The 17,611-nt window shown below is 37.6% G+C and overlaps 1 protein-coding gene across 1 annotated transcript in view; it reads right to left on the bottom strand.

Moving 5' to 3' along the window:
* Positions 1 to 6,318: 6,318 nt before the first annotated feature.
* LOC132522679 (serine/threonine-protein kinase MRCK alpha-like) overlaps positions 6,319 to 17,611 on the bottom strand; it is a 33,235-nt gene continuing 21,942 nt past the window's right edge. The window contains 4 exon segments of the mRNA XM_060153229.1: positions 6,319 to 6,449; positions 8,304 to 8,388; positions 9,518 to 9,615; positions 16,673 to 17,269. Of these exon segments, the coding sequence (XP_060009212.1) occupies positions 6,319 to 6,449; positions 8,304 to 8,388; positions 9,518 to 9,615; positions 16,673 to 17,269 (911 nt within the window).

The raw sequence follows: 17,611 nt of genomic DNA, 5'->3' as shown, positions 1-17,611 counted from the left end.
TGAAGGGTGGGCTAGAGTCCAGCTCCCTTCTGGTTCTACTGAAAAATTCCCAGTCAAGGAGGGGCACTGTCTCACACTACCTTGTTGCCTGCAATTTGGAGTATAAGCTCAGCTCCATACCAGGTCCTACTGAAACCAAGGTGGGTTATGCAGTCTGTTGACCAGTCTTCTTTTCACTACATGTCCCAACTTGTGGGTGCCTGGTGGGGGCAGATGCTCAGCTCCCCATTGAGCCCCACTGACACCAGATGGGGAAGGAGGACAGTGGAGCGCTGACTAGCCCTGCGATGGTCAGTCTCATTGCAGTCATTGGGTCTGGGGCTTCAGTTCTCCCCTGCACTTTGTCCATATTGGGGTTGGGGGAAGGTGAAATTCTGACCAGCCTCAACTCACACCTTTCATGAAGTCCTCTGGTTTCTCAGGGTGGATGGAAGCCCTCAGCTCTCTGGCTTTATGAAGGCTGGGGAATTAGAGCACTTCCTGCTTCTGCCAAGCTGGAGATGGAAGATGAGATGGCTATTTGGCCCCTGACACCATGGGTGGGGGAATCTAAGCACTGCCATCAGCTTCTGCAGAGCAGGAGTAAGGAGACTGAAAGGGCAGCTCATTGCCAAGCCCCACCAAAGACACATGGCAGTGGGAGAGGGTGTTTTTCCTGTTGATTTTTAAAGTGAATAGATCATGTATTGTCAAAAAGGTTTTCTGTTCTAGTAGGCACAATTTTCCTAGTCCTTTGGCTAGAAGAAACAGGCTTTCCTTGGAAGTTATTTTTCCTATGCCTATTAGTGGTTCTGGGTAAGAGGCTTCTGCAGCAGCCTCTCTGGGGTACTGGGTACTGGGTACACACTGCCATGTCATTCCTCAAGGACCAAGATCCCTTTCTTCTTCCCACCTTTCAGAGCATTCCCATATGTGCTTGTTGTCTTATGGTCATGATTTTTTCAGTTTAAGAGGGAGGATCTGGGAGGAATGGGTAGTTCATTATTTTTTTATTAATTTTAAAAATTTTGAGAAATTTTTTAAAGTTACAAACAATCATGTAATAAGCATATGCCCATATTCTCAAATGAATCAATTATAAACATTTTTCATATTTGTCCCATATTTTTGCTCTCTACTTTTTCATTTCCTTTTACTTCTTTTAATAGAGATATGGCTTAAATAGCACTAAAGGGCATGTATTTGAATATACAGCTGGATGAACTTTTCCATACGTACACTCCTGAAATGGAGCAGGACCCTATGGTCCTTCCCCCACCTCGCCACATCCTCAGCCTGCTTTTGTCTGTGGAAAAACTTTACCCAAGGAATAAGTTTAATCAGAGAAGTGGGAAAATGCAGAAACAAAGGAAAACTGTCAAAGGAGACAAAATAATAATAGTTTAGTCATGAAGCATAGTCAAGGACATTCAGTTCCTCCTTAAGGTCTCAGGTAATATTCTGAGCCATGTCCTGTGAGCTGTCTTATGGATACTGAAACCCCCACCAGGTAGAAGTTAACTACATAATGACCAGGCTGTAGCCATGACATAAGCTGCCACAATTCTGAGAACTGGCCTCAAAGAAATGGAAACAAATCAACCCTGGAACTGAAGATTAACTGTACCTAAAACAATCAAGATGACGCTGGTCAGACCACCAATGACCAATTTCAAGATGACTGTCAGAGATGACTGTGCTGTTTCTACATGTAGCCCCGTCCCTCTGTCTATAAAAGCTGTTTCCCACTGACTGTCAGTGACAGGGATTCAGCCTTTGGACAGGTGTCCACCCCCAGTTGCTGGCATCCAAAATAAAGCAAACTTTCCTTTCCACCAACCTTGCCTGTTTATTGGCTTTTGAGCAGCGAGAAGCTGGACCCCACTTTCGGTTACACTCTTATGTAATTTGCCACCCAGAGTGGAATGTGGAACACTTCCTTCCCCAGGAATTTCTTTCATTCCCCTTTGCCATTAATAACTACCCCTCCCCTCCGCAGTGGGAAGCACTCCTCTGACCTCCATCACCATATACTAGGTGTGCCTGCTTTTGGACGTCATATTAATGGAATCATGTCTCATAGTTTTTCATTTTGTTTGGTTTTTGTGTTTCTGGCTCCTCTGTTTCAACATAATGTTTTTGAGATTCATCCACAGCGTTGTGGATCAGTAGTTCCTTTGATTGCTTAGTAGTACCTATTATTTGAATATTTTATGGCTTGTTTATTCATGCTCCTGTTAATGAAAATAATCTTCTGGAGGAGACAATTAGAAGGCTTCTATCTAAAAAGATCTCCAAAGATCTTTTGGAGTCTTTATTTCCTATTTGGTCAGTTACTAAGCTTAGCTGTATACCACATCACTTTTCTTTCAAGAATTCTTATTTGTAACATGAGTGGTATAAAATACTACTCATATATTCTTATTTATTAAGTCATAATTATGCATATATACCAAGATTGTCCTGTTTACTATTCCTTTCTCTCTTGTTTCCTCCTGAAATCTGATTTGATTTATATGTTATTTATTTTTGTGAGAACACAGATTGCTGCCCCTCTCCCATTTCTTAATTGTATTTCTAACATGTGCCCAGGTGAGGCTGACACAGCTGGTCAGAGGACCATTCTTTGAGAACCACTGCCCTAGATACGGACTGTTACCCAGGTGATGCTAAGACCACATGCCAAAGGCCTACTTCACCAAGGAGAGAGCAGTGAAACCAGCTGGGAGAAGTATGCAGGGAACTCGGAGAGCAGGAGCTCCAGAGAAGATGGATTTCCTAGTGCCCTCCCTCTCTCATCACACCCCTCACCATCTCACTTCCTTCTTTTTTTATTTTAATTTTTATTGGAGTATAGTTGATTTACAATGTTGTATTAGTTTTAGGTGTACAGCAAAGTAAATCAGTTATAAATATACATATATCCACTCTTCTTTTTTAGATTCTTTTCCCATTTAGGCCATTACAGAGTATTCAGTAGAGTTCCCTGTGCTCTACAACAGGTTCTTATTAGTTATCTATTTTATATATAGTAGAGTGTATGTGTCAATCCCAATCTCCCCGTTTATCCCTTCCCCCCTTACCGCTGGTAACCATAAGTTTGTTTTCTACATCTGTGACTCCTGTTTTGCAGATAAGTTCACTTGTACCCTGTTTTTTAGATTGCACATATAAGCTATATCATATGATATTTGTCTTTCTCACTTCCTTCTTTGATGTGAAGAGTCAAAGAAGCTTCTCCCCTTCCTTGCCTGTCCAGAGAAACCTCTGAAAATCCTCCAACCCAGAAATATAGGCATTGCAGAGCAGTCAGAAAATCCTAACACCAGCATTATCAAATACACATAGGAAGTCTCAAGGGTATACAGATAGTGAGAAAAAAAGAAAAAAGAAAAACCGCTTAAACTGGTGGAAGATATCATGTAAATGCTTCTTAATTTCCTTGCCTCAAAGGAATGAGATTCAAATATAAGGAATTTTATTATTATTTCACTTATTATTATTTTTACTTTAAGACATGATTATGAATTTACTATTAAAATAAAACCCCAATTGGCTGTTCCTGTCACAGAAATCTCTCAAAATAAAATACTTTCCAACAGATAAGACATTAAACAGATTTGAATTATTAATGTTAATATTTTTAGTAAAGATGAAACCAGGAATTTTTCATAGAAAAAAAATCAGAAGCAACCAGACTAGTTATTGCATACATAAAAATACCTCGCCATAAAATACTTGTCTGGAAACTAGTGCATTTTTCAGTCCTCGGGCATGAGAACAGGCCAGTCTCCAGCACCACTTCTTCTCTAATGGTGAAAAAGGGAAAGAACAGAAGACAGTCATTGGAGAAATGTCTATTTAGGCTTCCACCCATTTTTGGATTGGTTTTGTTCATTATTGAGCTTCATGAGCTGCTTATATAATTTTGGAGATTAATCCTTTGTCAGTTGCTTTGTTTGCAAATATTTTCTCCTGTTCTGAGCATTGTCTTTTTGTCTTGTTTATGGCTTCCTTTGTTGTGCAAAAGCTTTTAAGTTTCATTAGGTCCCATTTGTTTGTTTTTATTTCCATTACTCTGGGAGGGGGGTCAAAAAGGATCTTGCTGTGATTTATGTCATAGAGTGTTCTGCCTAAGTTTTCCTCTAAGAGTTTTATAGTGTCTAGCCTTTCATTTAGGTCTTTAATCCATTTTGAGTTTATTTTTGTGTATGGTGCTAGTGAGTGTTCTAATTTCATTCTTTTACATATAGCTGTCCAGTTTTCCCAGCACCACTTATTGAAGAGGCTGTCTTTTCTCCATTGTATATTCTTGCCTCCTTTGTCAAAGATAAGGTGACTATATGTATGTGAGTTTATCTCTGGTCTTCTCATCCTGTTCCATTGATCTATATTTCTGTTTTTGTGTCAGTACCATACTGTCTTGATTACTGTAGCTTTGTAGTATAGTCTGAATTCAGGGAGCCTGATTCCTCCAGCTCTGTCTTTCTTTCTAAAAAAAAACATACAGATTGCAAACAAACACATGAAAAGATGCTCAGCATCACTAATCATTAGAGAAATGCAAATCAAGACCACAATGAGGTATCACTTCACACCAGTCAGAATGACCATCAAAAAAATCTACAAACAGTAAGTGCTGGAGAGGGTGTGGAGAAAAGGGAACCCTCCTGCACTGTTGGTGGGAATGTAAATTAATACAGCCACTATGGAGAACAGGATGGAGGTTCCTTAAAAAACTAAAAATAGAACTACCATATGACCCAGCAATCCCACTACTGGCCATACACCCTGAGAAAACCATAACTCAAAAAGAGTCATGTAAAAAAAAAAAAAAAAAGAGTCATGTACCACAGTGTTCATTGCAGCACTCCTTACAATAGCCAGGATATGGAAGCAACCTAAGTGTCCATCAACAGATGAATGGATAAAGAAGATGTGGCACATATATACAATGGAATATTACTCAGCCATAAAAAGAAACGAAATTGAGTTATTTGTAATGAGGTAGACAGACTTTAGATCTGTCATACAGAGTGAAGTAAGTCAGAAAGAGAAAAATAAATACTGTATGCTAACACACATATATGGAATCTAAAAAAACATTTCTGAAGAACCTAGGGGAAGGACAGGAATAAAGAGATAGATTTAGAGAACAGACTTGAGGACACAGTGGGGGAAGGGGAAGCTGGGACGAAGTGAGAGAGTAGCATTGACATATATACAGTACCAAATATAAAATGGATGGCTAGTGGGAAGCTGTTGCATAGCACAGGGAGATCTGCTCGATGTTTTGTGGTGACCTAGAGGGGTGGGATAGGGAGGGTGGGAGGGAGAAGCAAGAGAGAAGGGATATGGGGATATATGTGTACATATAGCTGATTCACTTTGTTGTGCAGCAGAAACTAACACAACATTGTAAAGTAATTAAACTCCAATAAAGATGAAAAAACAAATTTTTAAAAAGGAAACAGTCAATTTAGATGAATGCCTCATGAATTCTCATGTTTGAAATCAGAAGATCTTCAGCCTCATTTTCAAAAGTACTACTTTATTAAAAATTATTACTTTAGGTATTAATCAACAGAGATGCTACTGCAATCAACTTTAAAAGACAAAATTGTACTGGTGACTTTTTCAAGGGCAACTGATAGGTATATCCAGTTACAAATTTGGTGAATGGAGAGAATATTCAGTTATTCTGTGCTTCCCATACTTTTAAAAAATTAAGTATCTTAAAGTTTTTGGTACACATCACATGGCATTTAATAGCCACAGACATCAAAGAGGCTCTGCCCTATTATATATTTTTCATATAATTATGACTCCTTTAAAAGAAACAGCACTGCTCTAGAGAAGTTTTTATTTGTAATCCAAAGAAGATCAGCTTATTTTTCCACTTAGTTATAGAAATTACCACCAAGTAATAGGCAATAAGAGAATGAAAGTTCTTTTAAAAAGTCAAAGGAAAGTCATCTCCAGAGTCAGAGAGTAATCAATCCACATGCAGCTCAGTACTATTTATTCCTTTGCAAAATGCTTCAGTGACATACATTATGGTGTGTATACACTTGTTCTATATTTGCATTATGTGGAGGCTTAAGTACTGAATTTCAATTATTCCACATTCACAGAGAAATATATCCACGTATTACACTTCCATTCATACTCACTACATAAATGTTTCCTTTAAAGTTGCACAGAAAAATAAACATAACACTGCTGCAAACAGATGTCTCCACCTGAGTTTCACAGATTTATTTCTTTTTCTTCCAAATTACATCAAATATCACATGGTCCTCAAGTGGTCCCTCTGGACCACACGTGAGAGGGTGGTCATCATAGCCCCTTCAGTAGCATCCCTTTCCCTCTGGGAACCCGGAAGGAATAATGATGCTTGCTGCTGTGGTGTCGGACCATTTTCTTCTGTTGATTATCTGATGTTTTGGGAAATACCAGCTCATCTCCATCTATATGTATTTTAAAACAAAAAAAACCAATGTCATTCTTTAAACTGTTAAGAGGCCTCCCATCCAGTTTCTCATGTTAATTTCACAACTGTTAATTAACTGCACAAATATCATACTGCTCTGATTTTTTTTTTTTTTTGCGGTATGCGGTCCTCTCACTGTTGTGGCCTCTCCCGTTGCGGAGCATAGGCTCCAGGTGCGCAGGCTCAGCGGCCATGGCTCACGGGCCCAGCCGCTCCGCGGCATGTGGGATCTTTCCGGACTGGGGCACGAACCCGTGTCCCCTGCATCGGCAGGCGGACTCTCAACCACTGCGCCACCAGGGAAGCCCCCTGCTCTGATTTTTTTAAAGTTAAAAATGGATGAATATGGCAAATTTCTCAAGAATTAAAACAGAGTATTAATGAACAGAATTTAATGTTCAATGTAAGCAACACTTAAAAATGAATTTATTGCGACTCTTATCTATAAAATGACATCATTTCACTGGAAGGAGAGGGCAATCATGTTGGTGTCTTTCCACTTTGATTTGCCCTCACATCTCTATGCTATGTTTTTCTCCTATCAGATTTTTGTGGCTAAAGGGTATCAAAACTGTCTGTTATGCTTCAGGGGCAAGCATAAAGGGCCAGTCATTCTGTAAATGAAAACAATTACAATAATTGTAACTGAGCAAAGCACTTCTGAGGTCCACTGCTGGAGGAAGAGGTGCTGAGGTAAGAGTCATTCTCTTCTTCTTCTCTCCTGGAGGTAAGAGTCATTCTCTACTTGCTGCCTCTTCTGATCTTGGGGAAAGATGCACCTTCTTTAGACTCAAGACTTACTCTGTTTAAGTTCTTAATATCTAGAAGTCAACGAAATGTCACCCAGAAACACTCAAAACTGTATTAGACTACAAAAAGAAAATAAGATAGCTTCTTATAGGTTAAATTGTGTCCCCCCAAAATATGTCATACTAACCCCCCCAGAGCATGTGAATGTGAACTTATTTGGAATTAAGATCTTCGCAGATGATCAAGTTAAGATGAAATCATTGGGGTGGGGGGCTAATCTGATTGTGTCCTTATAAAAAGAGGAAATTCATACACAGACATGCACAGTGAATATGCCACATGAAGATGAAAGCCGACATCAGGGGTGATGTTATGTAAAAGCCAAGGAACACACAGATTGCCAGCAAGTCACCAGAAGTTAGGAGAGAGTCTGGGAAAAGGATTTCTCTCACAGCCCTCCAAAGGAACCAACCCTGCTGACATCCTGATCTCGGACTTCTGGCCTCTAGGACTGTGAGACAATACATTTCTGTGGTTTAAGCTGTCCAGCCCTGTGGCACTTTTTAGCAGCCCTAGCAAACTAATTTTCTGCTACATTAAGTATTCCATGCTATGAATAAAATAAGAAAGAAAGATAAATGAATCCCTGTGGCTTTTCTCACATTCCAAATCTGCTAGAGTCTAAAATGTAAGCGGGAGAAGTTGGAGCAGGGCGGTGGGGTGGGCCGCATCTGCTTCCCCCGTGTGCGCTGCAGCTTGGAGCACATCTGGACGCACAGCCTGCTGGGAAGTGAATGAATTTTCACAGTGAGCATTCAAATGGTAGATTAGTGTTTCCAGGTGCTTATGTCCAACCATCAGTCCTGCTTAAAAATAGCTGGAGTGTGCCACAAGTAAATGCTTTTATCTCTACTGCTATGCGAGGATGAAGGAGAACCACTTTGCCAGGAGAACATCCCAGGACTGTGTTTAAAGGGCACAGGTGTCCATGTCAGACCCTCACTAGCTCTGTGACCTTGGACAGTCAGTTAGAGACATGATCTCTTAGAAGTACTTCTACTAAGAAGAAGTCATTTCTTACTTGTCTTCTTATTTTTGAAATATATTAATCTAATTGTCTCCAAAAGCAAAATATTTAGGAATCCTTCACTATTCAAGCATTGACCCTAAAATAATAAAAAAAAACAAGATTACCATTTCAATGAATACTTTTTTAAAATTAAGTTATAAGACTATTTTCTTACATATAAAGAAGAATAAATATATTCTACTTAAACTCCCCCCCCTCAGAATAATGTAGTCTCAAAAAAAGACCCCAAAAACATCAATTAAAGAAAATAAATGGTGTTACAAACTCATATTGATAAAATTTCAGAAAATATCATAGATTAAAGAAATCTGAACACTAACTTAAATAGCAATATATTTCATTTTTATATTAACTTTTAAAACGTTATTAGTAACTAAAAAATTATCCTGAGAAGATTCATCTGCCTTGTGAATTCATTTTATCAAACAGTAAATGTGACTTGTTCACGTTTAGAACACTGGAAACGTGTATTTTAATATTTTATGTAGTGGGACCGTCCTTACAAAAGCTTTTCCCATTGCTTATATTGTTTAAAGTGAGGCAAAATCTCACATATAATTGTAACTACTTCCTTCATCCTTTCCTGTATAAACTCCTTTTTGATGGCTCCTGCTATGTATACGCCACATATGCCAGAATTTAATCATTCTTAAATCTTCCGTGGTCTTTTAACAAAATGGAGGTTTTTACTTATAAATTTTATGTAAATTTTAGATTATTTGTAGTAGAGATACAAAATTTTTATTTTATTATGAATCTGTGAGAATCTAATTGAGAATCCCAAAACACAGCTTTGGCTATATACTTTTCCTTTTTTTTTTTTTTTTTTTGCCAGTAAAATTTTCCTTCACAGTGTGCAAAATTATACTAAGTGAAAATTAGTAATAAACACAAGTAACTAAACTGAATGTGGGAAGTAACATCTATAATGTATGCTATAAATATTCATATTATATTATCTATATAAATAAATAGTACATTTATTTATTTCATGACAATCCTACCTTATATAGTGCAACTAAATATCACAAAATAGCTCTTGTACTAGTAAAAAAAATTAACCAATTTGGGTTTTGGTGGTTATTTTCACTCTTAGCTAAGCCTTCAAATCACCAAGTGTACATTAGTAAGTACAGCAAAGGCACAATTGAGTTTCCATTTTCAGTCAGTAATTCATCAGTCACATGATCTCAATGTCAAATCACCTTCTTGAGGGGGATGGTTTGGATCCATTCCATGGAGTTCACATCAATGATATCCACTGCATTTTCACTGTACACTGAGAGATATGGGGCATTGTAACCTGGGACAAGTGGAGCAGGTGACAGCAAGCATGGACTTCATGATTCATTTTTTAATTGGAATTTTTATTAGGATAATTATAGATTCACATGCAGTTGTAAGACTAACACAGAAAGATCTCTTGCATGCTCTGCTCAGTTTTCCCCAATGTAACATTTTGCAAATCTAGCATACTGACATTGATAGAGATGACCTATCCATCTCAAGCAGATTTCCCCAGTTTTACTAGCACTCATGTGTGTGGATGTCTGTGTATGTCTGTTTGTGTGTGTGAAGGTATATACAATTATATCATCTGTGTAGGTTCAGGTGTCTACAGCCAAAGTCAAGATACAAAATAACTCCAAGGATCCCTCATTGTGCCTTTTTATAATCTCACTCACCTTCATTCCATCCTCCCCTCCTTCCTTAATCCCTGGGAATCAGTATATTCTGTACTCCATTTCAAAAATTTTGTCATTTCAAAAATGCTACATGAAAGGAATCAATTTCCTCTAAGATCAGGAACAAAACAAGGTTGTCCACTCTCACCACGATTATTCAACATAATTTGGAAGTTTTAGTCACAGCAATCAGAGAAGAAAAAGAAATAAAAGGAATTCAAATTAGAAAAGAAGAAGTAAAACTGTCCCTGTTTGCAGATGTCATGATACTATACATAGAGAATCTTAAAGATGCTACCAGAAAACTACTAGAGCTAATCAATGAATTTGGTAAAGTAGCAGGATGCAAAATTAATGCACAGAAATCTCTTGCATTCCTATACACTAATGATGAAAAATCTGAAAAAGAAATTAATGAAACACTCCCATTTACCACTGCAACAAAAAGAACAAAATACCTAGGAATAAACCTACCTAAGGAGACAAAAGACCTGTATGCAGAAAATTATAAGACACTGATGAAAGAAATTAAAGATGATACAAACAGATGGAGAGAATTACCATGCTCTTGGATTGGAAGAATCAACATTGTGAAAATAACAATACTACCCAAAGCAATCTACAGACTCAATGCAATCCCTACCAAACTACCAATGGCATTTTTCACAGAACTAGAACAAAAAATTTCACACTTTGTATGGAAACACAAAAGACACCGAATAGCCAAAGCAATCTTGAGAACGAAAAACAGAGCTGGAGGAATCAGGCTCCCTGACTTCAGACCATACTACAAGCCTACAGTAATCAGGACAGTATTGTACCGGCACAAAATCAGAAAGATAGATCAATGGAACAGGATAGAAAGCCCAGAGATAAACCCATGCACATATGGGCACCTTATTTTTTTTTGTGGGGGTGGGGGTTACGCGGGCCTCTCACTGCTGTGGTCTCTCCCGTTGCAGAACACAGGCTCTGGACACGCAGGCTCAGCAGCCATGGTTCACAGGCCAGCCACTCTGCAGCATGTGGGATCCTCCCGGACTGGGGCATGAACCCATGTCCCCTGCATTGGCAGGCGGACCCACAACAACTGTGCCACCAGGGAAGCTCTGGTCACCTTTTTTTTTTTTTTGGTCTCCTTATTTTTGATAAAGGAGGCAAGAATATACAGTGGAGAAAAGATGGCCTCTTCAATAAGTGGTGATGGGAAAACTGGACAGCTACATGTAAAAGAATGAAATTAGAACACTCCCTAACATCATACACAAAAATAAACTCAAAATGGATTAAAGGACCTAAATGTAAGGCTATAAAACTCTTAGAGGAAAACATAGGCAGAACACTTTATGACATAAATCACAGCAAGATCCTTTTTTACCCACCTACTCGAGACATGGAAATAAAGACAAAAATAAACAAATGGGACTAATGAAACTTAAAAGCTTTTGCACAGCAAAGGAAAACATAAACAAGACTAAAAGACAACACTCAGAACGGGAGAAAATATTTACAAATGAAGCAACTTACAAAAGATTAATCTCCAAAATTTATAAGCAGCCCATGCAGCTCAATATCAAAAAAAAAAAAAAAAAAAAAACAGGCCAATCCCAAAATGGGCAGAAGCCCTAAATAGGCATTTCTCCAAAGAATATATACACATTGCCAACAAACACATGAAAGAATACTCAACATCACTAATCATTAGAGAAATGCAAATCAAAACCTCAGTGAGGTATCCACCTCACACCAGTCAGAATGGCCAGCATCAATAAATCTACAAACAATAAATGCTAGAGAGGGTGTGGAGAAAAGGGAGCCCTGTTGCACTGTTCATGGAAATGTAAATTGATACAGCCACTATGGAGAACAGTATGGAGTTTCCTTAAGAAACTAAAACTAGAACTACCTTATGGCCCAGCAATCCCACTACTGGGCATATACCCCGAGAAAACCATAATTCAAAAAGTCATGTACCACAATGTTCATTGCAGCTCTATTTACAATGGCCAGGACATGGAAGCAACCCAAGTGTCCATCGACAGATGAATGGATAAAGAAGATGTGTCACATATATACAATGGAATATTACTCAGCCATAAAAAGAAACGACATTGAGTTATTTGTATTGAGGTGGATAGACTTAGATCTGTCATATGGAATCTAAAAAAGTAAAAAAAACTGTTCTGAAGGACCTAGGGGCAGGACAGGAATAAAGACGCAGAGGTAGAGACTGGAATTGAGGACACAGGGAGGGGGAAGGATAAGCTGGGACGAAGTGAGAGGGGCCTGGAAATATATATACTACCAAATATAAAATGGATAGCTAGTGGGAAGCAGCCACATAGCACAGGGAGATCAGCTCAGTGCTTTGTGACCTCCTAAAGGGGTGGGATAGGGAGGGTGGAAGGGAGACGCAAGAGAGAGGATATATGGGGATATATGTAAAGTTGATTCACTTTGTTATAAAGCAGAAACTAACACATCATTGTAAAGCAATTTTACTCCAATAAAGATGTTAAATAAATAAATGGAATCATATGGTATTCATGATTAATTATATCTGCTAAGCCCAAATACATTATAAAAAATACCTTCAGAGTGGAATCCAAAGAAAATCCCATAATAATATTATATTATCACTTAATATCTGCCTCAAAATCTTTTTTTGATACACAGGGTTAACATAAATTAATATGGCACATAAATGATGCGCATGGGTCAAATTATATAGTACAACACGTATGTAAAGTCTGACAACAATCTTTCTAACACCTACATCTAACAGCAGCTTTATTAAGAAATTTCATAACATTTCAAAATCTGTGGTTCCTAAACCAGGTCAACTCCCAAAAAGAATATAGTGTAAGATTAGAAAAGTATATCTGGGGAGTGAAATTAATGAGCAAAGCAGAAAGAACTTCCAGCCAGTAACATTTTTGGAACTTTCCACTTTATTAATAACAACATCTTATGGCTCCTGAATACTCACCTCAACATGAATATGTCTCCCCATTAAAGCAACAGCAATATAATTAACAACACTTCCTACACTCATGTTGTGCCATCTCTTCCCTTTTTCCTGTGGTCAACTCTTGAAAGTGTCATTTACATTTCACATCCTCCACTTCCCAGCCCTACTGACACCCAGTCCATGGCAATCTGACTTGTGTCTTAACCCATCCATTAAAACTGCTCTCACTACAAGCCATTAACCGTCCATTATTCCTAAAACCAACAGACACGTTTCAGTCTTTGTCTTACTTGAAAGCTCAGCAATACTTGCCTCCTACAATTCTCCCTCTCAGTTTCCTTTGTGGGCTTCTTGCTCTCTGACCATCTCTCTAATATTTATGTTTCTTGGTCCTCTGGCCTATGTCCTATTCTCTCTCACTCTGTTTACTCTCGCACTGGAAGTACAAACTCAGCGTGTCCAAGGAACCAGGCTGATAATGCCAGAAACTAGTCATTGATTTTAGCTTTACCACAAATGGGATGGCCAGACATTGTGTGCTCTGATGCGTTCAGTGTGACATACAAAACTAGTAAGAAATTACTCTTATTAGAAGCCATTAATGCTCATTTTCAGTTGTAGGAAATTCAGGATGTAGAGGAAGAAGTTAGAAAGCACCACGAGGAAACAGACAGATCCAGATTGTAGAACATCCTACAGTAGAGCAAATCAATGGTGTGGAAAACCACTCAGGATTAAAAGATATTTAAGAGATAACCATAACATGCCATGTGTGGACCATTTTTGGATTCTGATTCCAAGAAATACACTGTCAAAAGAGATGTCTTTATGATAATCAGCAATATTTGAATATGGACTACTGGATGGTAAAAAAGAATCATTGGTAATTTCTTCAGAGGTGATAATAGCGATGTGGTTTTATGAGAAAATGACCATATTTTTAGAGATGTATGTTAAAGTGTGTAGAAGTGGAATGAAAATAATGTTTGGGATTTTATTTCAAATACTTCAACAACTCAACAAAAAAGAAAAAATATTAAGTTATCATATCCCTTCCTCCTCTGTCCATCCGAATCTGTCCCACCTTGTGTTTTATTATCTCAGTAATATCAGTGGCATCACTCATTTTCTCAACTAGGAAATCCTGATTCTCTGGTCCCTGAGCTTCCACTTCTAATCAAAGCTTTGTAAAGCAAAGTTTTTTCAATTATATCTCCTCAATATCCCTCAACTTGTCTCCTCTCCATCCCAACTGTCTCTACCATACATAATTTTAATCCACAGTTTCTACAATGACCTCCTAGTTGGTCTCTTGGGCTCCAGTCTCACCTCTCATTTATCATTTACCTCACCACTAGAACCTAGGGATTTTTCTGAAGTGCAACTCTAGCCATGTCAGTGCGTCTGTGATCTGGCTCATGAGAACTTCTCCAGTCCCATCTCTTGAACTCTTATCTTGAACTCCATGCCTGAAACAGTGAACTTATTATAGTTCCTCACAAAATGCTGTATCAATGACCTTTTCCAGTTATGACAGAGTCATCTGCCATTAGAATTACCCTCCCATCATCAATACTTATAAAAATGGACAAGTCATATGAAATAACTGTTTTTAGGCATTAGTTAGTAGGAAGCACAGGACTGCCATTCATAAAAGAAGATAAATATATAAGGTGGGTCCCACATTCCCCTGTTTCTCTGCCTAAGGGAAATTTCCAAAACCGCTGTGCAGGAAAATGGAACCCAAGCAGAGAGTTGAAGTTTTGCCAGACAGAGGAAACAGATTCTAATGTGTCTGGAATTTGCGAGACAGAGTACACAGAGGAAAGAGCCACAAAGAAAGGTGTCCCAGAAATCTGCACAGCTGTTCCCTTGAACTTCCTGGCCAAATCCAAAACTGCACACAGACAGAGCAAGATTTCACAAGACTCACACAGAGCATTGAGAGTGAACAGAAATTGCATAGGTGGTACAGTGCTGGAAAGACATTAGATTTCTGAACCAGAGTAGAGAGACATTGGTGAAAACCCTAGGCATTCACTTGAGACCCAGAAAGGCCATTCTTTGGGCATGAGGACTAGAAGAAAAGACAAAATAGGCCCACCCTATCAAAGTCTAATTCCAAGCCTTAGCAAAACTAAAGTAATTCATCAGTAGGTTAATTGTTTGTCAGAACAAAACACACAACACCCTCTAGAGAAATACCTAATATAACCCAGAGTCCCTGTATCATAGCATTCATAATGTTCAGCAAAGATAAAAAAAAATAATAAGACCTGTAAAAAAGCAGGAAAATAACAGCTTTAATAAAAAAAAATCAGTAGAAGCAGACCTATAGAGGCCATATGTTGGAATAATTATAAATAATTGTATAAATAGTTTAAGACTTTGTGAAAAAATATAAACAAATTGGCAGAGAGGAGAAATCTAGCAAAGAAATGGAAATTTCAAAAAAAATACTTGAAATTATAGAACAGAGGAATATAATACCTGAAATGCTTAAAAATCCCTGGACAAACCAGGCGTAAAAGATCAGTGAAACTGAAGATATAATCAATATAAATTATCTAAACTGAAGTAGAGAAGGAAAAAAAGATTTTTAAAAAATAGAGCCTCAACAACTTGTAGAACAAAGTCAAGAGGTCTAATATACATGTAATTGGATCTCCAGAAAAGATAAAATAGGTTAAAAAAATTTTAGAAAATATAATGCCTAAACATTTTCCAAAATTAATGAAAGATATCAATCTTCAGATCCAAAAAGTCCTGAAAATCCTCAGCAGAATATATACAAAGAAACTCACATGTAAACACATCGCAGTCAAATTGCTGAAAACCAAAGATAATGAGAAAATCTTGAAGTCTGCCAAATAGAAAAGATGGCGGGAACAACAATAAAAATGGTTGATTTCTCACTGGAAACAATGGATACCAGAAGAAAATAGAATGACATTTTTTAAGTGCTGAAAGAAAAAAACGCTTCTCGTTTTTTTAGCTGGCCTTTCCAGACTCACCAGTTTGGATTGTGTCCCTCCTACATGCTCCTGTAGAATACTGTATTCCCCTATCACAGCACTTGCTTAGTTTAATTATTGATCTCATATCATGATTATAATCTCAATAAAGATACAGACTATTTCACCATGTTTAATATTGTGCCCTTAACTTTTAGCATAGTAAGTTCATATTAAGTGCTCAATTACTATTCTCTAAGTGAATAAAAAATGCTGTATTAAATTTATAAAATGATGGCCTGCATCAATGAAATATCAAATAGGCTAAAATTATTTAGGAACATTCTATGTAGACTTTACATAAGCTAAGTCTAAAAGACAAAATGTAATCTACTTAGTAAATATTTCTTATGGTTAATTAATGCTTATGTGATTTTCAGTGACCATGAAGATATCTACTTAGGACCTTACAAAAAGCAACAACCTGGATTAAGAATATATTCAAGGTAAATTATCCTATGAATATAGTATAAATTAAAGGCTAAGTTATTTCACATGTATGACTTAGATATAACTTCTTTAGAGCTATTCTACTTAAAAAGACATAGACAACTTAGGAAAATTCTTCAGTGATGTAGTTTTCAAAAATAAAACTGTCATTAACAGTATTTAGTCATATGATATAGAATTGTAATAACAAGGTTGGAAAGGTACAGAGAGACAAGGAAATAAATTGTAAGATAGCCTTACGGCAATAACTTGGATTTGCTGGCCACATCAGTTCAACTGGCCTAGATCTGAGGCCCCTGTTGTCAGTGTAAATGCCAACGCTCTTAAAACATAACAGATACTCAGTACTAGAGATCTCAGTTGCACAGAGAGCATCCACTGGTTGATGTGCAATAAATGACAGTGTAGGGTCATGGGAGTGCAGCATCCTGTATGGAATTCCTTCTCTCCTCAAGGGGTATCTCAGGAATCCTGATTGGAATCCTACACAGAGCTATTTGCTGAAGATGCCCATCCACTGGACATTGGTTGGGATTTGGAGCTCTTTAAATTTTCTGTGAGAAATTTTCTTGCTCTGAAACAGCTCGTAACAGAAGATTTGGCTTTTCCTAGCCACACAGAGGCATGTATGGGCGCCTTGGCACACTGTTCCAGAAATCATGGTCTCGCACCCTTTGGTTTCTGCCAGGTTGTGAATATCAGTCTTTCGTCCATCCAAAGCTGACATGGGAAACAGCTGCACATGGTGACTTTGTCCTGAGATCACTGCAACCATCTGGCCATGGGGGATAAGCTCAATCTGGTGAATCTTCTTCATGTAGCCAATGCGAATAATTTCTACACAAGTAAGCATATTTGTAAGTCATATTAAAATTCTAAATAACTTCTGTTTATTTATTTCAACTGTTCTCCAAATTTTACTCATAAGCAATTAAGACATTTTTCCCAATAAAAGTGATCTGATAAATCTTCTTAGTGTCATTAACTTGAGTAATTTCTCTACAAATAAAACAGCAAGTCACCTTCAAATAGCAATGTTTTCTTATTTTTTTATTTTCTTTATTGAGGTATATTTGACATATAACATATTAGTTTCAGGTGTACAACATAATGACTCAATATTTGTGTGTATTGAGAAATGGTCACCACAATAAATCTAGTTAACATCCAACATTGTAG

This window comes from Lagenorhynchus albirostris, chromosome 7, assembly GCF_949774975.1.
Source record: "Lagenorhynchus albirostris chromosome 7, mLagAlb1.1, whole genome shotgun sequence".
In the NCBI taxonomy this organism is placed as follows: domain Eukaryota; kingdom Metazoa; phylum Chordata; class Mammalia; order Artiodactyla; family Delphinidae; genus Lagenorhynchus; species Lagenorhynchus albirostris.
The sequence above is the reverse complement of the archived record's forward strand: the minus strand, read 5'-3'. Positions and strand labels throughout refer to the sequence as shown.